Genomic DNA, 23,745 nt, shown 5'->3' with positions numbered 1-23,745 from the left:
ATCTGCTGGCCAGCATGGACAGAGCTAAGGGGACTTCTCAGGGGGATGAGCCCAGGAGAAGTGGTGGGTTGGCAAGCATGGAAAGGTGAAGGCAGATCTGGCTTCCTGCTTGATTTTATCTACTCCCACTCTGGATTAACCAGTGGTCACTGCAACCTAGCTGGTGAGAAGTCAAGGACTGAGTTGCAGGACAACTGCAAGCCTAAGTGTTGTGTCCTTAGACAATATTGAAAACTATCTGTGGAGTGACTAGCTTGGGTGATGTACATTCCTAATACTGAACAGCTACCAGCTCCAGAGCTGTCAGTCAAATATTTGGAATATTTAGCAGGCAGATGAGCCCAATCTACTCATTTTCCTAGCTTCCTACTCCTAATAGTAGCTATCAGATAGGCACAGTCTTAAATTCTGTCTGTGTCTCTCCCTGCAGGTATGGGAATGATATGGTCTACAAAGGTTACTTCAAAGACAACATGCGTCAAGGGTTTGGGATACTGGAGAAATTCTCAGCTGAGCATCCATTTAAATATTCAGGACAGTGGGAAAATGACAAGAAGAATGGATATGGAGTCTGGGAAGACAAAGATAGGTAAGGGTGGTATAGATCAAAGCTGGCTTTAAGTGCCTGGTGGTTTTGTCCCTCTATGGCCAGGGGTAAAGCATCATGTTTTGATGGGCACACTTGGGAGTGAAGTGGGTATGTGTTCAACCTCTGCTTTAACTGTGCTTGAACTCCTGGGGAAGCAGTATATGAATTGAATTTGTGCAGTACATCTGGTACTTGTGCTGCATGGAGTGTCATATCAGGTAAAAGTAGCCTCAGTAAATGATACATCAATTTGATTAAGATCTAATAAAACAGAGGAAAAACATAAGTTGTTTTCTGTTGTATTGCAGAGGGGAGAGATACATAGGGACATGGCTCGACGATCACAAACATGGACAAGGCATTGTAGTAACCCAGTCAGGTGTCTGCTATCAAAGGACATTTAATGCTGACAAAATGGTGGTAAGTACCCATTTTCAGTGGACTCTCTACATCAATGGGATATGGACTTCTCCATCAAGGGCAAAATTAAGATTTCACTTCATAATCTTTGAGGGAAAATAGAAAACAAGAAAACAAGCCCTGGTATTTTACCATAATAATGTGTTTCAAGAACAAGTCCTAGATTAAGTCTTGTTTCTTATCATCTTCCTGAGGTGCAGGTAGGAGCTAGATGTGAGAGAGTCACTTCTCCTTGTTCGTGCTTAAGACACCTTTTAGGTCTGGCTGTTTGACTGACCATCAGGTCAATATTATAGACCAGAACTCATGTAAAGTGCTGTGCAGTTATATATGATACTACAGCTATCTTAGAGATTATTAAGCCTTTACCTTTCCAATGTGAGCTTACTTATGACCAGGTGGCTGTCCAGTTCGTTGTAAGTTTAGATGTTAGTGGGGAAAGCAAAAGGGTTTGGCATCGCTAGAGCTGACTTGGAAAAAAAAGCATTTCTGCTCATGAAAAATACGCGCTTAAAAAAGCAAACAACCCCTTCCCCACTCACCAAATTAGGACAAAATGTTTAGCATGGAAACTTTGTCAGAAGGGCTTTCCATAAAACTTCCATCTGCAGGAAACCAAAATAAAGCTGTCTTTTGGTTTGCCAGCTGCCAAAGTCTCCTTTAACTTCACAAGGCTTCCGGGTGGAGAGCAGTCACTTCAGTTTTCCTAGTGGAAAATTGGTATGGCCAAGAAGCTTCCCTTGGAAACCTTTTATTTTTGCCAGAAAGGGCGCTTTCCATCAAGAAAACCATTCCAGCGGAAAATGTGTTACAGCTCTAAAAGTGACCACATTTTCTGGCTGGTATGGGTATGTATAAACCTTCGGGCCCAAACCATGGACTAAACCCTGACAAGAAGAATCTTTCCCCATTGGTATGAACTATCCAGAGTCTGTTCTGTATCTTGGTGCTCCTTCCCTGAACTGTGTGCTACTGTAAGCAGCCGGCAGTTGGGAGGTAATGGGATGAGGCATTTAAGCCCCGTTGACTGCACAGCAAGGGACGAAGCTAATTCTAAGTAGCAGCTGCCTTCTTTTCTCTTAATTGTCTTGCAAAGAATGACACAATTGCCTACAATCACCTAAAGGTCACAGGATTGGGAGGACCATGAGTTCGACCCTTGTGGCAATTCTTGGTGACAGTTCTTAAAACAGGAACCTGCCTTTGTTCCTTCTGCTAGGGAAATGAATGCCACAGTACTGTTGTCTAAAACCTCCTGACTACCCAGGACGTCTCTCTGCCGTGATGCCTAGTGGGTTATCTCTAGAGCACCTCCTTGCTTTTCTCTTGAGCACTACAAAGACGCGTTGGGCTTTCAAAAAGGTTTTCGGTATCTGCAGCCCATAAATACTCCAAGTCAGTGGCTGTTTCTAGATTAATTTGAGCAGATAGGAAGTAAACGTCATGAATTCACTACTTCTGCTTTCAAATGAAGGGTTCTGGGATTCTTCTCTTGGAAGATGACTCTGTCTACGAAGGGAACTTCACGGAAGATCTAACATTTGTTGGAAAGGTGAGCATTTCCTTCATCTCAGTCTTTCTATACAGTTGCTTGCTTTCCACAAGGGCCAGTGAATTAATCTTCAAAGTTCATGCCCTCTTGTTCCACTTATCCCAGTCACCCAGAAAAGTAACTTTTTCCTGTTTTTTAGATTATTTTTTTCTACTATCAGTCCCATTCACAGAAGGAAGGCTGCAGCTGGGAGACTTCAAGTAGCTGGGGGTTTTGTGCATTGTTTTGGTTTTTAGTGTTTTGTTTACACTGAGGGTTTTGGTTTATTGTTTTGTTTGGTTTTTGGTTTTTTTTGTTTTTTTTTTTTTTTTTGTGGGACATTTTTGTCTGTGCTTCGCAGCTGCAGTCGGGATGCTTTTGTATTCTTGGAACAAATGTTTTAGTCTTTGTAGTGCTTGGGAACACAGGAAATGATGTATAAACCAAACAAAGTTGCAGTACCAGCAATATGCTAACGTAACTGAGATGTTAACATAGCTGAGGGATCTTAGAAGCTTAATTTTGCAATCTGGACACTGCACTGACATGTTCAACATTTTGTGGTTGATCTGTAGCAGAAGCAGCTGGTCAAAGTGTTCATAGCATGCCCCGTTGCAGGGAAAACTAGTCCTCTGGCTTGTTACAGAAATCTATGATGAGTCTGACAGGAAATGTGTGGTTCTAATAGACTGAGTGGATGTCAAAATAGACACAAGGGACACTTAGTAATGATTACAAATGAGCCCTGTCATTTACTGACTTGTCTTGGGAGGAAGAGTTTGTCATCATCTTCTTCATCCAAAAGACTCAGTGTAGATTTTGCAGAGACTGATCAAAGTCCTTAGATACTTCTTCCTCCAAAATTAATGTTTAGTTTTAGTGGTTGGTCTAGAAAAATCTGTTCTTTATCTAAAGATGGAGTGCCTCCTGCTATTAGCAGTGAGGGTTTCAGGCTCGTATTCAAAGCCAGACTAGTTACAATATTGTTTGGCTTTGGATTTGATTTAATTAAAACTTCTAAGTTTGAGTCAAGCTACTGCATGTCTTCTGTATTTGCCTCAAGAGACTTCAAGGTTTTTCTTGGTAGCAGCAAACATCTTGAAAGCATTTATGGTGAATACCATGTGATTCCCCTTACCTGTGAGGACAAACTTGCTTGTGGTTTTGATGAGGAGAGGAAAAACAGAGGAGAAATTGAAGTTTCATGTGTTCACTCTAGGTTAGAAACAACTACTGTCAAATTTAAGCCAGAAAATTTTATAACTCAAGATACTGGGTTTTTGTAAAGCATAGTGCAAATGTTTTACTCTACAGTTGTGGCAGTCTTTCCCCTTAAGAATCCTGCGTGTATCATTCAATAGCAAGGACATGTTTTCTCCAGTGACTGCCACCTTAATGACTCTATTGCTTTGGATGCTGAAAATGTGCACTTCCGTGCTGGAAGATGTTCTTAGTCGCCGTTTCAGGAGCTGGCTCTGTGGAAAAGAGAATTTGAGATCCCGGTCCAGCTTGTTTCCTCTCTCTAATGAAATCTTGGCAGAATAACCCTTTATTTCTCTATTGCAGGGAAAACTGTCATTTGCCAATGGCTTCATTTTGGAGGGAACCTTTACTAACAAATCGGGCCAAGGCCTTCAGACGCACGGCATCCTGAACACATCGAACGAGCAGTTGGATGACAGGATAACCAAAGCGTGAGCAACACCAGATGACTTCTTGGGTCATGGCTTGTATTTTGACTCTACCTAGAGGAGTACTGGATCAAACCCTACAGGGATCAAGGCAGTCCTTGCCTGAAAGAGTTGATCTTAAAAAACTGGTTTATATGCAGTGAAAGGAGAAAAGGAGATCACAGTTTGTCATTTAATCTTAATGTCACATAGGAAGCAGAAACTAGATGTTCTACTCCCATCCTGCCACCATCCACCCAGAGTTACTCCCATCCTCAGACTGGAGAGAGTTTTGGAGGCATATCATTTTCAGTGATTTGTGTATGCGTGCACATGCACGCACACGTTTGTGTGTGCACCCACAGACAGCTAGACAGGCAAAGGTGGGCTGCTAAAATGCATCACTTGCTCCTTTCCTGTCCCTCTTTGCTACTACAGGAATACTACCAGCTGACAGCACATGAAGCTCTGAAGAGCTTGAATTGGGTAGTGCTCTGTGTGGGGGAAATCTGTGGAGCCAGGATCAGACCTTCACAGGGAGCTGATGTTGCTTTGGCAGGCAATGGTGTGCATGCAAGAGTAGCTGAGCTGAAGACATCAGGCCACATCCTTCGGTATAGATTCTTATCCTCAGGGCTGAACTCTGCAAAGGAATGCTCTGGTTGCCAAGGTGGAGGGCCTGTGTTCAGCCAGTTTAACCCAAATGAGGGGGTCCCAGTGGGAAAGACAGCGGCCTGTCCTCTGAGGGGATTTCCTCTCACAAAACCCAGTTCAATTTTCTCTTCTTTCCTCTTCAAAACATTTCCAGTCCATCAGAGTGTCTCTGTTGCAGGAACAGCTCCTGTTGCCTGTGTTTTTCAGGCAGCAAGAGCTACTGGTGGTGGTTGCTCAACTGTCTTCTTGCTATCAGTCTTTTCTGCAGGCTTTCAGTTGAAATAGTGTATAGTTAGAAACAACCATAAGTGGAGCAGAAAGCCTGTGATCGATTCACCAGCAAAGATTCAGACTGTTGATGTTCCATGCACCAGGAATTTTTCTCCTCCCAAAGTATCTCGTTGTCGGGACAATAGACTTGAGTTGCCTTTCATTGAATTACCAGTTAGGCACTGCCATCTTCCTCTGCTCCCATGGTTCTTGTGTTATTATCTGATCCTGGAGAACCTTCCATATTTAGAGGTGTAGCCTGAAGTAATTGAGGAGGGACACAGAAAAGCCTAATGCCATGTTATGTTTTGCAGTCAGCTGGGCCTCGAGTTGTTTCCAGTGGAGAAGAGATGGAAGGGAATCTATGACCAGTTCCTGGAGTTCATCCATTCTGGCTGCAAAGAAGAAACGGAGGAGTCTTTCACAGGGTTCCACGTACAAACAAGCAAGGAGCTGAGGAAATCTCAGGAGTATCTCTTCTGCCAAAAGTATGAGTATTGCCAGCCCTCATTGCAAGAGAGGAGTCCATTTGTGTAGAGTGGATAGTGGTTTACATTAGGGTCTGCCATGTGTTAAAGTTAGAAACTCAAGCCTTATCCAGTTGTTCCTGCTCATGAGAAAGCAGGATGAATTTTAAGTCTGAATTTGAGATTGTGCTCTTGAGACTAATTCTTATAAGTGAAAACTTGGATGGAATTAATTTGATTAAATGTAAGTATCTGCACGTGACCCAGTCATCACTGGCTCCTCTTGTCTTCAAGGGAGACCTAGCTGACATCATCAGCTGATGCACAGAAAACTCATCTCCCATTAAGAAAATATCTAAGATAGATAAGACAAGCATGTGCAGGATGTAACCCAGGCTGATTGTAAGGGAAGTCAAAGGTGATGAATTTAGATAATCGCAGGTGTTGTAAGTGAGTGGGGCAATTCCACTGAAAAGGGTAGAGAAAAATATCTTTTGTTCTAACAGTCTTATTGCCCCCTTGGTACCCACCTGAAGTACCACTTGGGATTTATCCGAGTGCTTCACTGTGTGGTTTTTCTTTCTTCACCTCTCATTTTCCAGGGGGACTGAGGATGTATCCTGGAAGACAGAAGATATTCTTGAAGAGCTTGTCCAGCATCAGGAGCTGGAGTCACTACAGAGTTATTTAGAGAAGGTAAAATTTAAAGTCATAATGATCCATGTCTGTCCACCAGACACAGACACAGGTTGTAGCAACTTTGTGTTGCTTTGTTAGTGCATATAACATTGTCAGTGCTTTCAAGAGTCTTCTTTAAGTTGTTTGTGAACACCTCTGCTTGTGAAGAAGAGGGTGATCCTTCAGGCTTTTTGGACACTTGTTTTGCGTACAGCTATACAGGCCAGGAAGAGATGATAAAGCTTCACTCTCGGTTCCCAAGCTGTGTAGGGGAATAACCAGCTGCTGGAAATGATTAATAAACTTCCATGCACTCTCAGTGGTTGTTTTTCACTCAACCAGCCTTTCCCTGAAGCACCCTTTGCTCTCTTGAATATCACAGCAAATCTCATCAGAACAGCAATTCTACTAAACGCATTTCTGCCTGATAATGGAAGGAGAACGGACTTGTGGCAGCAAAAATAGACCAAAATTATAGTTGATTACCTCTAGGCTTGTTCTCCTTTGCTGGCAAGAGAAGGTTGCGTGGCCTTTCAGTGTTATCCTCTACTAATGGCAAGGGCTGACTTGTAAAATTTAATTTTCTTCTATCATGCAGGCATTGAAGTCTTCTCTGCACCCACTGGGAAAGCTGCTGAAGGCCTTGACGATAGCTTTTCAGGCAACATATTCTGGGATTGGGGCCAACAGACACTTGCTGACTATGGCACAAGAAGAAGTCAAGTACTATGCAAAGAAAATATGGGAGTTTTACCAGTAAGTCAAGCACACTGACTCCTTCCAGTGGGTATGAGCATAGAGGGCTTGTGGAGTAGACTATTGGGATAATTTTTTTGGGTGACAGGACTGCTTTATTTCACAGCATATTTTTTGGGAGAGTTGCTTCAGAATGGTGCTAGCTAAAGAGTTATTTGCAGTAACTGTCGTCATATGGACCTAGAAAACCTTTATTATGCCCATTGCTCAGTAAATGACCCAGAAGCTTTAATGTGATTAAATCTCACTGAGTTATGGTAGCTCAGTGAGCTGTTGCCCATAAGACGACTTCATTTAGAAGAGCACAAATATGAGCAAGAAGCTTCACTAAGTAACAAGGACACCAAAGTACAGCAGAGCACACAAGAGTGGTGTACGATATCTATATTTGAATGAAAAATAGCTTGAGGTTAGCGTGCTTCAACTCAACAGGAGTTAAGAACATGCAGTGTAAGCGTGTTTGTTGAGGCTCAGCTGATGTGGATAGTGACTCTAAAATGAGCCTGTTCAGTTGGGTGTGTAATTAAGGACTGGATCAAAGGCATGATTGGGGTCCTGTTGCTGTTTGAATATCTTTTAGGAGAAGATACAAGAAATGGGACAGTAGGTAGAGGTGAGGAACTCTGCTTCTAGCTGCACTCAGGGTGGCATTGCCTTAAAAATAGGAAGCTGGATAAAAGCTCTGTTGTTATCAGCGTAGCCTTGTGTGCTTGAGGAAGACTGCCAGCTCTGTGATAAGGGGTTGTCTGAGAACAGCAGTACAGCTGATGGGAACAAGGCAGATTTGATTCAGTTCATCTGAGCTGTGTTCGCGAACAGCTGAGCAACCTGACATTGGTTCACGTGAAGGTTGGGAAACCTTCATGGTTTTGGGGAACCAACATGGACATTAGAAAGCTTGCTTCATGTCTCAAGACCTTTCAGATGCAGTGTGGGGAGGGAGACCCACCTTGCTCTGCTGTGCCCCTGGCTAAGTTTCCTAGGCTGATACTTCTACACCAAAAAAAAGGGCAACCTCTCTCAAATCCCCATTTTCAGATTATGAACTTTTGGCTTGGAAATATCAAGACAAACCCAAGCAACTTTTTCAGAGTATGAACGTCCTCTAATCCTCATAGATGAATTAGAGAATCGCTGGTCCTGAAACTTCATGTCCCTTGAGTTGGGCATACAAGGAGATGGTGCTCAAAGCAGACCGCAGTGAGGATCTCCAGAGTGACCACCCTACTCTTCAGAAGTTATGGAGATTTTTGAAACATTTATTCATTCCTGGCAGCTTCTGCTGGTGATGGAGAAAGCCCTCAAATAGTTAAACTTGAATACCGAAACAACACTGCAAGGATTACAGAGAGCTTTAGTAACGCCCCGCTTTGTTGGTGGGACAGCTGAGCTCCTCACTTGTAACAAATTACCCTTAAAAGAAGGAGGGAGGGAACTAAACCTTGGTTCTGCTCCTCTTCTAGGGGTTTGCTCAATCTGGCACTGGAACAGAAAGGCCAGCTGCCTGCAAAGTGTATGAATGAAGATACAAGGTAAGTGTCACCACTGGTTGTTTAATATTAAGATGCGTGGACATATGGGGTGTCTTCTAAAGTACATTAAGTGCTGAACTGATTGGATTTGTCCGTTTGAGTCAGGTTTAGTGCCCACGCTTCTTTCTGAGTGCAAAGCTTTCAGTAGTTCTGCTCGAAGCACGAGAGCAACTTCTAATCTCGTTCTGTAGCAGAATGGGGTGGTGAGTTGGAGGTGTGTGGTACACAGCCTTGAAAGATTACCACCATGAGCTGCTGTGCAGTAGCATGGTTGTGTGCGAGGTGGAAGTCTCAGCACTATCACGTGCTTTGCACCAGTCACAGGAATTTGTTCACTGAGGAGACGATGACTTCCATGCCAGCACTGAGAGAAAGGCAGGCCTGGAAATAGGGAGTACAATGCGGGAAATGTGGCAGAGCAGGTAGAAGACACGATGCTCCTGGAATAAGAAGGAAAGATTAACTGTGGGAGACTCAGGTTTAGGGGGGTTTGGGGGCAGGAAGAAGCATCTTTGTTCAGCTGTCCCCAGTTGGTCTGGATTTCTCTTTGCTGTAATCTTCAGCCATCCCCATGTGAATGAAGCCAAGAGGTTGGTGGATTGGCAAGCAGCTGGAAAAGGGCCTTATCTGAATTTCTTTGGTCTTTGTCTGTTAAGAAATAACAAGTGCTGTAGTGAAACAGCTCAGAAAGAACAGCTGGAGATAGGTCTCTGGTGCTCCAGGTTTCTCTCAGTGACTAAGGAGATCTTGTGGAGAAACAGTACCCTGTCCTTGTCCTACAGCATAAGATGCACTTGCATCTTCAGCTTGTGGGCACACGAATGAAAGCGTTCTATAGATCCCTGCTGTGATGTTGAACTCAAAGGAGGAGGAAGGAGGGGAGAACTCTTTGCAGTCTCAGAAGCTGCTTCTTCCTTTGTGTGTTGTGGGGCTCAAGGTTATAGGTCTCACTGCAGGCCTTTGCTTCTCTCTGCCATAGTGACCAGAAGGCATGCAGTGTGGTCCTGCCGCTGATCTTGCCCTGCTTCTACCCTGAGCTTTTCATGCTCTACATGCTCTATCATGAAAGAGAAGATGACCTCTACTGCCAAGGGATCGTGGACCTAAGTCTGTTTCCTGACATCAAGCTCTTAGAGTTTCTGGATGTGCAGAAGTAAGTGACATTTCTTCATCCCAGGATGCAACCCCGTGGCACCAGCTGGGAAGGTAGCAGCCAGGGAAAGCTCTGATGGCACAAGCGGAAAGGACTTATAACCTTTTCCTGGGTCCATCATTGGCCGTAGCACTGAAGTTTTTCCTAAACTGCTGGAGGAAATCCTGTCATGGAGTGCCCACAGTACTGTCTGGAAGGACAGCAACTAGTGGAAAGCTGCTATTATCTATACTAATTTTAATTTCTGTGTAGCAAAAGTCGTCTTCCCTAGTTCACCAGACAAATGGTTTGCTCCAATTCAGGACCAGTCAGACAGAGTTTAGAATGTGTCTTGGAAAGGGCTATGGCCCATCCAGTGGTCTCTGCTGTAACAGTGTAGGCGCACAGGCAGGGAAAAGGTTGTGGAGCCAGATGTTCCCTTCATCCATTCCTGCAACTAGATTAATCTTTAGAAGTGATATGTGAGGACCAATAACTCAGACTCAAGAGCCATGTGAGCTTTTCTAACACAGCTCAAGGACTTAAGGGGGGTAGTAGGAGACCCAGAGTCTCAGTTTGGCAGTTAGACTCAGACTAGACTCGGTGAGAGGAATTGAAAGTGCCAAGACTCTCCACTGATTATTACTGGAGCATCTGTGAGTAAAAAACACTGAGGTTCACGAGTCTAAGCTATTAATTCTTCTTATAGCAGTGTAATGAGAGGAGCAAACTCAGCCTCCTGCACCTACAAGCATCACCTTAAATGAGGAGATAAAAACCAGTCCAAACTGACTTAGGGTGGAGTTAAGACATGGACATCTACCTTCTAAATCTTCTCTTTGTAATCTTTCAGACACCTTTGGCCTCTGAAAGATCTCACCCTGACAACCAACCAGGTAAGAAATAACTCGAAGAGCTAGCTTTGGTGTGTGGTGAGATGGCACTGGGGCTACGTGTTGGTGCTGGATAATGATGGAGCTTCACCTAAGTAACCACAGGGCAGACTATACTCAGAAATCAGGGCTACATGGCATGTGTTGATTAGTTACGATCTGTAGCTGCTGCATATGAGTTTCCATGGATTGGGAATATGAGCTTTGTAATGCTCTGCTCGGGGATGTTTCTCTGTTCAGAGTGGCACTGTAGACATCGAAGTGTGTTCAGAGTGGCACTGTCTACAACAGCTTTATTTTGCCCTCCTTTGTGGGCAGCAAACATGCTTATTTTGGATCCATCGCTGAGGAACCACGTGGTGGCTCTCGGAGGGATGCTCTTACAGAGGCACAACTCTTTGTCTCCCTTTCAGAGGCGGTCCCTTATCAAAGACAAGTGTTTCCTGTCTGCCACAGAGTGTTTGCAGAAGCTGATGTAAGTCACGGTCCATAACCTCTGACTGACAACGAAGGATTTTTCTGTTTTCTGGGAAATGCCATCAATTTACACCTGTTTACAAAAGCATTTCTGGGTCAGCCTGCAAGATTATTTAAAGAAAAGTTGTTTGTGATATCATTTCTGTTTAAAAGATAAAGTAACTTCTATAGAATTTCTTTTTTTTCCCCCCTCAAAAAATACCAAGACAATATCAATCGTGTTTAAACACAACCCTCCCCTGGCTAATATCTCCCTTCAATTTTGTGGAGATATTCCTACACAAAATCTGATTTTGATGAAATGGAGGGCACTCGTATCGGTGTGCATAGCAACTTGGGCCTGGCTGTGACTGCCTGGTCATGAGAGAGCCCATTGCTCTGGACACATGGAGCTCCATGAGGGTTATCCATCCAGTGTGGCAGCCCAAGATGTTAATGTAGCAAAGCAGAGCTCAATTTAAGAAGCTCAGCTTGATTTAGTGGCTTGAAGTCCACCCTAGGGGATGGTACTGCAGTAATGAGTGGGAAGGAGGTTAAAAGGGGAGCAGGGAAGTGTTGTGAGATCCATCAGGCAGGAGCACTCAGGTCCCCAAGTACACTAGTCCTGGTGAGAGCTTCCCAGCCGATGTGACTTCTCTTCTGGGGAAGGCAGCACAGGCTACGTGTACCTTTGCAGGACATTCCGGGCAGAAAAAACAACCTTATAAATGCGACAACTGTTACGAGTCCCTTGATAGAACTGCCCAAAGTGATTCGTCCCATGCTCTTTAGCTTTTATTTGAGGGACTATCACTTAGGTTAGTCTTGTCTAAAATGAAAGGCTGACTAGGGTGAGCAGGTCATACTCAGGACTTGGGAAGACTCAAGGTCCATCTGGATGATGTTACACCCTGGTGATGCCTCCTGGCACAACCTTCTTGACTCCTTTTTGGTGCAGCCATTTGAGATGTTTAATGGACTTTTTTTTTTTTTTTGTAGCATGACAGTCTGCTCTGTGTGTTTTGTGTGTGTTTTTTTTTTGTTTTTTTGTTTTTTTGTTTTTTTTTTCTCTCGTTCTGCTGCTTTATCTCTTTAGCTGTGCAGTGGAAGCATCTTTGACATGGCTGTTTTCATACTGACAGTACCACAGTGGATCCCCGAGAAAAGCTGTTGATCCTCCAGAAGACATATGAGGAGATAGAGAGCACAGTGTCCCGGGTGGCAGAGAAGGACTACAGGCTCCCCATGGATGACCTGTTGCCCCTACTGATGTATGTTGTATCCCGAGCAAAGTAAGTGGAAGCTTTTCATTTCCCAGTCCTGTTGTTGTGTGATACTTCAACCAGAGAAAGGATAGCCAAATAGTTTAAATGAAAAAGTGGGCTTTGTGTTTTAACATGTATTTTCCTGAGCTCTATTGGGGTTTCTGTGTGCTACTGTCTACCAGCTGTGGTGTTGGCCATGATATAAAGTGGCTAGGGACTTCCTGAGTGTCCATCTCTTACCCGAGAGGAAAATTCACGGTTTTCATGGGAAATGAGGTCTTACCTGCATCCGAGATTACTGTAGAAAACAGGAACATGAAGCCTTTGAGGGCCGATTGTTGATGTATATCATACATCTTCTGTTTTCCATTCTCAGTGGGGCACTGTGATTCAGTTTGGCGACCAGGAAGCTTTTGAACACTGACTACCTAGTAATTAGACTTTTCCTGTGTAGGAATGACTGTAAATGTAACACACTTCTGCCAGAGAGGCTCCATCTGTGCTGCTTTCACTGTAACTGCAGGAACCTGCTTACATCCAGTAGCATGAAACTGTACTATTTTTTCCTGGCAAACTTGACTCAAAATCCTTGACTGGATGCCTGGATATGTTTGGTCTCCAAAAAAGGGTGAAATGTTTAAACTTGGGGCCATGAAATCCAGAAGTTTTTTTTTTTTCCTTTGTTTTTATTCTTTTTCTTCTTCTGCGGTCTTGTTGGATGATGCAGGTTTGCTTGCTAGACAGCTTCTTCTACTGTAGATGAGAGAGGAGGGGAATAAGAGTCACCATGGAAAATGGAGGAGTTGACATTTTTATTATGATTGAGCATCTTTGCTGAGATCCAGTCATGCTGGATACGTCAAGGACTCAGCCCCCAGAAGCTCAAGGTGATGCACAAGGAATCAGCAGTGGACTTCCAGATCTGTGCCTCCTTCTCTCCATAATCTGATTTCAAACACACGCCTACAAACACCGCTGCCCAGAGATTTGGTCTAGTTGTGACCTTTTTTTTTTTTTTTTTTTTTAATTATTTTCCTAGAATCCAGCACCTGGGAGCTGAAATTCATCTGATCAGAGACTTGATGGACCCCGCCAATCGAGGAGGACTGTACGACTTTCTGTTAACAGCACTGGAGGTAAGGAAATGATTTCAACAGTGACCAGCTGCAAGTTGTAGTAGCCTTTCTGGAACAGTGGTGATCCTGATGGGCTACATCCTTTTTTAATTAAAGAGGGCTGTTTATATGCCCAGCACAGGAGGTTATTTTCCTTCTAGTCTAGAGAATTATGCTCATTGTTCATGTAATCAGATTTCATCCTGCTTTTGGGGGCAGTATGGCTTTGGTTTGTGTGCAAGAGACCAGATTTTAGCCCAAAGTTCCCAAACTTCTCCTTAATGGCTTGCTCTCTTCCTTGCCCAGTCATGCTACGAACACATACAGAGGATGAGACTCCACCAAAGAGAGAACTGCCATGTAACTCACAGCTCCTGAGCCCGAGGACCTGAAGGGAGCCTCCTCCCTGCTGCACTTTCTTGACCAAACACTGTTGGATGAAGAAGCAATCACGTCACTGCTGTTCTGGTTGACTTTAAAAAGGGAAGAATGGTCATTTATTAACGTGAGGGTTTCTTGCTGAGTTTTTTTTTAGACTAGCTACGATCGTAAAGCACAGACACATGGATGCTGTGGGCTAAAAGGGTTCAGTACACAACCTCAGCTTGTGTTTGGGAATCTCGGTGGAAAGTGGCCAAGGTTTCTTTAGCTCTGTAGTTTTATTTCACTTCCCCCGCAAACAGCAATCTGCCTTGTAACCTTGTTTAACTGTTCTCTCAGACGCTGCGTTTGTTTTGCACTGGTGAACTGACATAAGGGAGGTTATTCTTATAGAAAGCGGTCAAATTGAAACCACAAGAACTATTTTGGTGAGATTATTTCTGGTCGGCCGAAGTGTGGCAGGGACAGGGGAGGCCAGCTCCGTGCTCCTAAACAACCTATTCCTGGAGTGAGGTGGCTTTTCCTGCATCCCTAAGAGGAAGCTTTTTCCTTTCCGCTCCCTACCTATGCCAAACTCTGTACCTCTCCATTGCATTGTAAAGCTGCTATTGAGTAACTTCTTGTTTTATGATACTTAACAAGTGTATATTTATACTCTGCAGACTCCTGTTAAATCTCAGGGATATCACACTTGCACCTTGAACGTGCTAGTGCTGCTTTGTAATTCTGCAGGGGTTCCTGTATGCCCCAAAGGATGGGCATACGTTGTCATGGGGTGAGAAATCTCAAATCCTGGTGAGAAAAGAACATAAAACCACCTGGCTTTCTGCACTGAAAGAGCTGCAAAAACACTGGTTTTTCCAAGGTGCACAGCTTTATGCTGACAGACCACCCACTGATGCCAGTGGGGTACAAATCAGATTAGAATTGGGCTGGGCTTTATGCTGCCTTTATAAAAGGCAAATGGATATTTGGTATCTTATTCCTATCAGACAAAAATAATAATGTCTGAGTTGCACATTTAGAGCAAAAGCTCTTTTGAACTAGATTTTAATCTGCTCCTTTTTTACAGTTTGACTTTAAATTGGCCAGGTCTGCAGCTTCAGGAAAGTAAAACAAAACTCTACAGGCTGTTTCCTCTTGTTTATCACAAGTATTATGCTTTAATAAATAGTACACTGATTACAATAGTTAATATATTGGTATGAGAGTATCCTAATGTATGTTTTACAGTAACTTTGTTTTTAAATAAAGCTGTTTAATTTTTAAGAGAGATTCCAGGCTTGCATACTTCTTATTCCGATCTTCTTGTTGTCTTCAGTCATTTGAGAATTTGCTTTCCTCTCTTTAACTTTAGAAAATATGTGGCTCCCTTACTGCTTTGATCACTCCTAGGAAAGGAGAATTTGAACTACAAATTAGTTTCCTAATGTTAGCGTAAGAGAGACTGGATCAATAAAGCTAATTTTTCTGTTTCTGTTCCCTGCTCAGTAAGGAGAGCATGGCTTAAATTATAAGATAATTTCCTGCGATTAAACTGCTTTTTTTTTTTAATCCTATTGTTTTGCACTGATCACACTAAGCCTTAGCAGGCCTTATGAAGGAGGGCTGCTACACACCTTCAGAGCTGAAGATACTGTGGTGAAGAGAGAGTACTTGAGACCCACTTTCCTTCACCTGAACACCTCTTTAGCCACCCTAGCGTGCTGGCCTGACCTCTTCCTTCCTTAACTACATTCTACAGGGAAGAGGAACAAACTGCAGGAATGATGCCTCTTCCCTGAGAGCTGCTGCCTGGATTTTTGCATCACAGCGAACCCAGGCCATCCATTTAACTGAGGATGTAGCCTGCCAGGCAGTAGCGTGTCCAAACTGATCCCAGGTACATTGAGATAATGGGTTCTTGGTGTAAAAGCTAGACTCGTATTTTTGCTGGTTTCACACAGCAAAACCAAGCAGTTCCAGCTTCCTGGGACATGAAATGAAAAATACTGTTGACCTAAGCAAGCCCTTTATAAAATTGCAGTGCTTAAAGTGGTTGGTGCCAATACCAGTTGCACAGCATGCAGTGAGACTGGGGAACACAAGACCAAAACCATCCTTTCTCACCAATACACTGATTGTCAGCTTTAAACCACTGTTCCTCACCTCTGTGAAATCTCACCTTATTCACCTAAGGAAGCTCCAGCTGCCTGTCTGAAAATGTAAACAGCCATAAGTAACAGCGGCGAACTTCTAATTTCAAGGTTGCTTAAAAATGGCAGTTTTCCAGTCTAAAGAAACACTCTGCCAGGAGGTTGAATCACTGAGATGTAGTTACAGCTGTTTTTTTCTTTTTAAAAAGTCTGTTTTCTCCATACTGCATTCCTCCATGCTCTAGGTATTGATTTTAACTTCAGGTGCCACTTCCTACTCAAAATGCAGAACTTCTACCAGAAAACAGGACATGTAAATTTCATGCATGTACAAACTCCATAGGATTATCTAGAAAACAAGGTGATTTCTCAGCCTACTGAAGATTTCTACTATTGCACTTTCTAAACTTGTTAATTGCTCTTACTGGACAGCTGGTTGAAAATTGAGGAGGTTCTTGAGCTATAATTCAAGTGAGCCCTAAAGGGGCAACTAAGGTAACAGTGTGCAGCCATTTGTGCTTCTAGGCTTTCTCACCAACCAGTAAAAGCAAGAGGTGTGCTTCACTGGAAATACTTTTAGCGCAAGGGTAGCATTCAGGTTGCAAATTGTGCTGTGTAACCATGCAGTAGTGCTATTTGGTGTTTTAACAGCATGGCTTTTTTAGGAGATAATACGAGGCTACTTGCTAGCTTCCCTGATTAATCAAATCTCTGCTTGATAGAATACTGTGCCTTGAAATAGTGTGTAGAAATGTGAGAGTACATTCAAGTTCCTCTTTTTGAGCACGGGTGGATCACATGCTTAAATTACTGGTGGCAGATTTGCTATCTGCACTGATTTGCAATCAGGACTCCATCTTAATGATTATTTTGTTAAATTCAATCCTGAAGGATGCAGGCTGACCCTACCTGAGTCTTTCAGCTTTTGAGAGAGAGATACTGCTGTACAGGACAATAGTACAGTCAGCTCTTCCCTGTGCAGGCTACAGCTGTTGAGCCAGCTCAGGCTTCAACAGAAGCTAACTCCCATCCCTTAAAAAAAGGAAAAGAAAAGCTGAGCTGCACCTGGAAGCAGGACAGGCCTTCAAGTAATTTAACTGTGACCAGATAAAGCAGAGCTTAACTGCTGGAGTCTGCAGTGCAGGTTTGCCGTCTGTATCCAGTGCTCTCAGAAGCAGGGGGTGGGGTAGGGTGCAGACCACTGCAATCTCAGCGTTTAGCCCTGAGAGACCTAAGCGTGATCCACAGAATTTTCTGTTCCCCTTCCCCGAATGCAAACTCACCAGCAGGGCTCGTAAGATTATTCTAACATGATTTGGGTTTTTCCTTTGTCTGAGATTTTTTTTTTTTCCTATCCAATTACTCTCGATACTCAAATGCTGTCAATTTAAAAAGCATTCAGTCTTCTCATGAACGTACTCCCTCCTCGCTCTATTTTAAGGCTCTTTGTTCTTAAACTGCAACAGCTGTTAAACACGGAGGAGTCAGTCTTCTACAAACACCCATTTTGCAAAAGGTTCATTTTACAAAGAACTGAATAAACAGGAAGTTAGAGTAGCGCTGTATCTATTGCTGCTTTCAAGTGGTGGAGCAATGCCTCCGGAGGTGGAGAAAGTGATGTCAGGTCTAGTTTCTTGAAATCTTCATTAGCACTCAATGATGTTAACACCTTCACAGTCCTCTTTAAATCAAACACTGCGTGGAGCATGCCCAAGGTGGAAATGGCAGCTTTTGGAGTGTTCTTTGCCGAAGCTTCGTCATCGAGGCCGTTTTCCAAGACAGAAATCCTATTCTCTGCAATAACTTTGAGGAAGTTGTAGAACTCCTTGTAGTCTATACCCGTGCAAGACTTCATGATCAACTAGGGGAAAAACAAACAGCACTGAAATGGAAACTACTCTCTTATTTACAGTAAGAATTACAAAAATATATTTTATCGACCTAGCAACTATCTGGAATCCTGAGTAACCATGTTTAATCGTATTTTTTGTAATTCCTTAATGGCACTAAAATACTTTACCTTACTTGAAATGCCATTAGCCTCAAAAGCAACAGGGTTTCTTCCAAGTACGAAATGGCTGTGTGTGTTGAAACTATTTTTGAAGCATATCAACCCAGCAGCAGTAACAGCCTCCAGAAATAAGCTTTACATTTGTTTCATGCTTAAGATTTTGGAAGCATACAAGATACAACAGCACTCCATATAGTTCCGTGTTCTGAAAGCATCACTTTGCAGACACAGAAACCTGCTGCCACCTTCACCTGAATTTTGCTTGTTTCTCATTCATGGTTTTGTCACAAACGGCCTTCAAACCAGTTCTTCTGTGTCTTATCAGTTCTGTTTACAGGAAAAAGCACTTATATTTTATAAAGGATTGATCTTGATGCTAATAGCTGACCCTGATATTTGAAGAAGAGCAGTTGAAACATTAGTTTTTCAGACAACATGCTCACCTCCTTGACATAGCAAACATGCACTGGCACAAGCCTTTCCTTGTCTTCCTAAAGTAATATTTGATTTCCTGCAAAATGAAGTTGTCACCAGTTCCTACTTCCTAATGAAACATGTACTGATTTGAGGTATGAGGTTAAGGACTTTTGTGTCTCAGAGCTCTATTAAGGTGGTACATCCCTGAAATATATGATCCTCTAGCAGAGTCAGGCAACCTGCATCGTGGTGTTATACCTGGCATTGTAGGTGCCAATCATCCAGAGGGTCTTTCCATTCATTGATTTCCCGCTGGACAGCAGCTAATTCATCCTGCAGGAAGCACCACATTATAGCCACATTGCAGCCATTCACCCAGTTGTGGTTAACGGAAATGGTATCCTCCTGAAGGAGTAATTTAAACGGTTATTAGGCTCTAGGTGGGAAAGTGCAAGAAAACAGCTGTAACATCACTGATGCTGCAAAATGTAAAATCATATTCCTCGGCAAAAGAAAAGCTTCTTTGACACCAATACCACCACTGTGCTGAAAGGCTGTCTCTAATGTCCCTGAACAACCCAATTTTGTTTCACTCTGGAAACCGGCAAATGTTTTTAGCCGCCCCTCTGCCTGAGCACACCTTTTAAGAGCGCAAAGGTGGGAGAAAGTAGCAGGGAGAAAGGAACAAGGTCGCTAATTTTGGTTTGTAATCACGGAGACCAATTTGTCAGAGTTTTCCATTATTAAATTACAGTTAGAAACCAAGACTAACAGCCTTGCCATGAGTCCCGCTCACCTAGCATCCTATTTCTCAGCAACTAGCAGCATCTAATGATGAAAAGTGTAAGAAAAGAGGGTGCAGACAGCTTCTGCCATTGTACACTCTCCTCGTTTCTAGTGGTCAATGACTCACAGGGCTTGCAAGTTCAGGCTTGCTTTTAGCCATCACCTTGAGCAAACACTGATAGATCTCTCGCCCACGAATCTCTCTTAGATTTTTGCAGCCCAGTTAGACTTTTGGCATCCACAACATGCTGTGGCAACAAAAGTTTGATCTGATTCAAGCCTGTGCCTGATTATCTCAGCGATTAAAAGGTTGGTATCAGTTACCTTACCAGATTGTAAACTTGATGGTGCCATCCACTGGGGATGAAGACTATCTCCCCTGCTTCCTGCACTATTTCAACAGGGGGTTGACTTTGGTTGTAGCGAGGGTAAACTCTCCTGTCCTGAAGACTAGGTGCAGTCACATCGAAGGGCAAGTTGCCATGGTGGTCTTTCAGGTACTCCTCCTGGCCCGCGGGGTACAACAGCCATTTCTTCCTCCCACATATATTGGCTGACCAGCTATAGGAACGGAAAACATCAGCATGGAATGGAGTCCTGTGGAGCAAATCAGAGGTTTAAGTAAAGACAACACCTAGAAGCTGTAAGATGAATTAAAGTCTCTGAGAATCAGCCATACACACAGAAATCAGGCTTTACTATGCAAACCTGATCCCAAACTGTCATCCTCTTAATTTATTTTTGACTGCTTTAAATATGAAAAGGCCACTATATCTACATAGCATCGCCCTGCTTTATGGCCTCTGTGCTTCTCCATCATTTAGTTTGGAATCTGTCCCACAAACACCTCAATGGCAGGACATTTTGTGGTGTGAACTGATGAGAACACTGCAGCTGCAACCTTATCACCAACGCCGGACTTAAAATTTTCACCTGCAAAATATTTGATCAACTCATCAGCGCCCCTCCGAGGCTCCTGTTGACTCTGCAAATCTGATGATCACCTGGGAGTTTCTGCTCTAAAATGTTGTATAATCGAGCCGACAATTTTTGCAGATTTTGCATGCACAATTCAGGGCTTTTTGAAGTGTGAAAGCACTTCAGCTGGCTGCATAAGGAGAGCTCACATCCGGAACCAAATAAACTGGAGACACAAGACTGGCTGGGTTCAGGTATACCAATATACAGTATGGCCACACTGACTCTGCAGCATGATGTTATCCTGAAGGACAACGTGACAATCCACTTTAATATTAATCTTAAAAACCCCACACTATCTTACCATGAACCTTTAGGTCCCATGTAGACAAACCGGTAATCATCCACAGCTAGAGCATCCCAGTATTCATTCAGCCAGTCGGATGAGAAATACACAGGGGTTGTGTAAACATCTTGCTCGGGGAAAGCTCTTAAAAAGATAATGTGTTGGAAACGGGTCTCAGAAAAATGCAACGTTGCTCCTTCTACCTCAGTTTCCAAAACCCTGATGCAAACACCAATCAGGTCTCTAGCAGGCCATTAAAACTTAGCTGCCATCTCCTTCATATCGTTGACAACTCTGAGCTATACATAAGACACACACAGTAGTGCTTTTCTTGTGCTTTCACAGGAAAGCTGTGAAGGTTAACTGCTATTTGGGAGACCCTTTCTAATTATGGCTAATTCAGCTCCTAATAAACACGTTCTCTTTAGATAAGATGCCTGCAAGACTGACTATCCAACTGGACGGGGGTGTGGGGGTTCAAAGGGAAGCCAGGCTGTGGGATTTTGACAAATGTGTGGCCTTCTCCCATAGGATATGCTGTCCTTTCCCCATCCCAAGCTGTGTCTGCAGACTTTCTGTATCAAGCCACAGCACTGGTGTCTGGGAAAGCAATCAGGGAGGCAGAAGCTGACAAATTTCCTCTACTGAATGTCACTGTCACACTCAAAAATGAAAACAAGACCTGATCACAAGAAAGTTGGATTAAGAGCAGGATACGTTTAGGAAAGAAGAGATTTGAGTGAAAAAACATAAAAGTCCTACACAGACATGGGGAATGGACAATGTATCCACCTCACAAGCAGCAGGCTGGAGGAGTAGATAAGCCAGAACAGGGTGAAGACAACTTTAGTGACTTGGAATGTTAACTGAAAGGAAAGTGGATAATAAAGGATTATAACACACACATGCTCGCTGAATTAAACATAATTAGAAACGTCCCCCTTCTTTTTAAGAAGTAAGGCTTGTGCTACAGCAAACAAAAGCCAAATGTTCCAGCCACATGGTTTCCCCAGGAATAACATACAGTCATTTAAAACGTAGATGGAAAAGGAAAGAGCTCAGGAATGTCAACTTCTTCGGGAAACAATGACCTGCTCAAGGATCTTGTCGGGTGAAGTACCCCAAGAACAGTGCAGTGTATTTTGATATTCTGGTGGACAGGTGCTAACAAACAGTTCTTTGCTGGGTACAACATGCAGGGGTTTGCACAGTGCTCTCTTACCTGCTCAGGTGCCAGTCCTTTAGGTAAAGGCACCCTCGGGATGAACGGTAGCCATTTTTAATGTACTCTTTCCAGTAGCTTACATACTCCTTGAAGGGGAGCTGCTCCTTCGGATTAGAATTGTACTCCTTGACATCACAGTTGGCAACAGGTACTACAGCCTCTCCTGAAATATAAAACCTTTGAGCCCAGGTGGGGACAGAATAACTGATACTGAAACTGAACTCCCTTAACTTTATCCACTGCAGCGGCCTCTGATATCGGGGGCCTACCATGCCAAGCACAGTACAAACACAAAAAGCAACAATCCCTAGCCCAGCTCCTACTCCCAACACCATCATTCCAGGCAAACATGAATCTGACTAGAAGTTATTTATTTAATGTGACCTGAATTTTCCATCTTAATCTACATCAGGAGTGGGATATTGATTCCTATTAAATATAGTAAGATTTTACAGCCTGAAGAGATATTTCACTGCAACTACCGAATACCTTCCCCTTGCCTGAGGAAAGCTGCTCCTCTGCTTAATGTTAAGCAGATATATACATTGGTATGGTTAAGTTATACAACGCTTTTTTATTTCATTGTGGGAATAAATTTGAGATTGGAATTTGCAAAACATCAAGTGTAAGCAAGTATAGAAAATGGAACGTATTAACTTAGAAAAAAGTCTGAAGAATTGCTTGGTTTTGTCTAGTGGTTCTATTCCTAAGATTAAAAAAAGAGCTGTGTCATTTAGCATACAAGTTTTAACTGGGTATAAAAAATACCATGACTTACCAAACTTCTGCAGCAGGTGATCAAAGTTAGGTTTTCCATCCCAAGTAACCCAATTTCTCCTGCTGCCCCAGTCTTCAGTGAATTTAGCTGAGAAAATACAGGGATGGTTGGGAATCAAATAATCCCGGAAAAAGTCTGAGTAAGTGAATGAGTCTACTCTTTCAATAAAGTCAACGTGTCCTCCTGGGAGGCAGAACGCACCCTGAGATGGACTGTTGTAGTCACGAAAAAAGGCAGTGGAACAGGCAAATGTTGCCCTGTCCATGCAGGCTGGATACCTTTCCTGGCTTAGCCAAGACAGTGCTGGCCAGATGCTACCCCATCACGCTATGGCAAAAAAAAAAAACCTGCTTTAAAATGTGACTCGAGTCTCTAAATCCATGAAAACTCACAGGGAAACATAAACAGCCAGAGGTAAAACAAGAAGTCGGGCAGGTGCATCCCACCACATTGGGCTAACGAGGATCTTCCATAGTTTATAAAACTTAACGTTGGTGGGATATCTGATAACAAAGTCACACAACGGATGAAGATGTGGCTTCTTCCTCCTTGCCAGGGTGATCACGCTCTCTGGGGATGACCAACGAAGGCTGGTTCCTTCCTAAAACAGCAGAAACATTAATTTCAGTGGGATATGCATGCTAAATGAATTAACTGCAGTGAGGAAGGAAACTCCCTAAATATTTGGGGCCCAGGGAAACTGCTGCAGCTCAGCAACTGTACTGGAGCTCAACCATTTGTCAGGAGAAGATATAAACACTGGCACCCCTCCCACCCTCTCAAGATCTTTCTCTATAGGCCAGACAGCAATTACAAGTTTGTTTTGTTTTGTTTTGTTTTTAAAAAAAGAGGTACATAATAGTGAATAAAAGGGAGGTGTCTGGGAAGGCGGGAGAGAGGGGCCCCGAGGGCAAATGAGGCCACATACCCTGCAGGGATGGGCTTCAGGAGAGGGGAGACACCGGGGGCGTAGGGGAGCCCCGGGTGCTGAGGGGGGAGAAAAGGGGCCGCCATGAGGCGGTTCGCCCCTCACGGAGCTCCTGGGGGGACCCGGACGCTACAGGGCGTCGCACACGCCGTCCCCGCGCTCGACTCTGCGGTTCGCCCGCGCACCCGCGTCCACGCCGAAGCTGAGGGGACAGCGTGGGGGGTGGGGGGGGAGTGGGCGATACTCACCCCCGCTCCCCCCGCGGGGCAGGACCCCGGGGCGAGCGGCGGGGATGGGGCCAGGACCAGGCTTCCCGCGGCCGCCCCCGGAACCTTCAGCGCTCGGCGGGCGGGACCCGGAGAGGGTGGGGGGGTGGGGGGGGACGGGACGAG

The 23,745-nt window shown here is 43.8% G+C and overlaps 2 protein-coding genes across 14 annotated transcripts in view; one reads left to right on the top strand and one right to left on the bottom strand.

Moving 5' to 3' along the window:
• The window catches only part of ALS2CL (ALS2 C-terminal like), a 48,110-nt gene extending 33,028 nt beyond the window's left edge, over positions 1 to 15,082 (top strand). For all 11 annotated transcript variants that reach the window (XM_033011733.2, XM_033011709.2, XM_033011743.2 and 8 more), the window contains 14 exons: positions 431 to 589; positions 898 to 1,009; positions 2,484 to 2,561; positions 4,107 to 4,234; positions 5,449 to 5,622; positions 6,204 to 6,297; positions 6,878 to 7,035; positions 8,499 to 8,567; positions 9,547 to 9,720; positions 10,553 to 10,595; positions 11,006 to 11,067; positions 12,191 to 12,340; positions 13,353 to 13,449; positions 13,735 to 15,082. In XM_033011733.2, coding sequence (XP_032867624.1) covers positions 431 to 589; positions 898 to 1,009; positions 2,484 to 2,561; positions 4,107 to 4,234; positions 5,449 to 5,622; positions 6,204 to 6,297; positions 6,878 to 7,035; positions 8,499 to 8,567; positions 9,547 to 9,720; positions 10,553 to 10,595; positions 11,006 to 11,067; positions 12,191 to 12,340; positions 13,353 to 13,449; positions 13,735 to 13,806 — 1,570 coding nt within the window. In that variant the 3' untranslated portion in view covers positions 13,807 to 15,082. The remainder of the gene's footprint in view (positions 1 to 430; positions 590 to 897; positions 1,010 to 2,483; positions 2,562 to 4,106; positions 4,235 to 5,448; positions 5,623 to 6,203; positions 6,298 to 6,877; positions 7,036 to 8,498; positions 8,568 to 9,546; positions 9,721 to 10,552; positions 10,596 to 11,005; positions 11,068 to 12,190; positions 12,341 to 13,352; positions 13,450 to 13,734) is intronic.
• Positions 15,083 to 15,364: 282 nt separating this feature from the next.
• JMJD4 (jumonji domain containing 4) lies at positions 15,365 to 23,718 on the bottom strand. Of its 3 annotated transcripts, XM_042801830.1 has the most exons (8): positions 23,602 to 23,718; positions 22,818 to 23,026; positions 22,426 to 22,512; positions 21,645 to 21,810; positions 20,441 to 20,566; positions 19,488 to 19,755; positions 18,631 to 18,777; positions 15,365 to 17,805 (listed from the first exon to the last, which is right to left on the bottom strand). In XM_042801830.1, exons 2-8 carry the CDS (start codon positions 22,864 to 22,866, stop codon positions 17,494 to 17,496), a joined length of 1,155 nt encoding a protein of 384 aa, XP_042657764.1. In that variant the 5' UTR covers positions 22,867 to 23,026; positions 23,602 to 23,718; the 3' UTR covers positions 15,365 to 17,493. The 3 variants fall into 3 exon arrangements, with proteins under 3 accessions (XP_042657764.1, XP_042657762.1, XP_042657763.1); XM_042801828.1 differs by having other exon boundaries at positions 22,426 to 23,026; XM_042801829.1 differs by lacking the exon at positions 23,602 to 23,718 and adding an exon at positions 23,354 to 23,573 and having other exon boundaries at positions 22,426 to 23,026.
• Between the last annotated feature and the right edge of the window lie 27 nt (positions 23,719 to 23,745).

The sequence above is a fragment of the Tyto alba genome, unplaced genomic scaffold (genome assembly GCF_018691265.1).
Source record: "Tyto alba isolate M040663 unplaced genomic scaffold, T.alba_DEE_v4.0 Super-Scaffold_38, whole genome shotgun sequence".
NCBI lineage: Eukaryota > Metazoa > Chordata > Aves > Strigiformes > Tytonidae > Tyto > Tyto alba.
Note: the sequence above shows the minus strand (reverse complement) of the source record. Positions and strands in the feature narration are given on the sequence as shown.

Bases quoted from the DNA above. Each gene is read 5' to 3' on its own strand.
- JMJD4 (XM_042801828.1), bottom strand. From the start codon at position 22,690: ATGGACAGGGCAACATTTGCCTGTTCCACTGCCTTTTTTCGTGACTAC. The intron at 18,778-19,487 runs GTAAGGTAACTG...TTACTCCTTCAG, and splicing joins ACCATCAAGTTTACAATCTG to GAGGATACCATTTCCGTTAA. The intron at 17,806-18,630 runs GTATAACACCAC...TTTTTCCCCTAG, and splicing joins ATTGGCACCTACAATGCCAG to TTGATCATGAAGTCTTGCAC.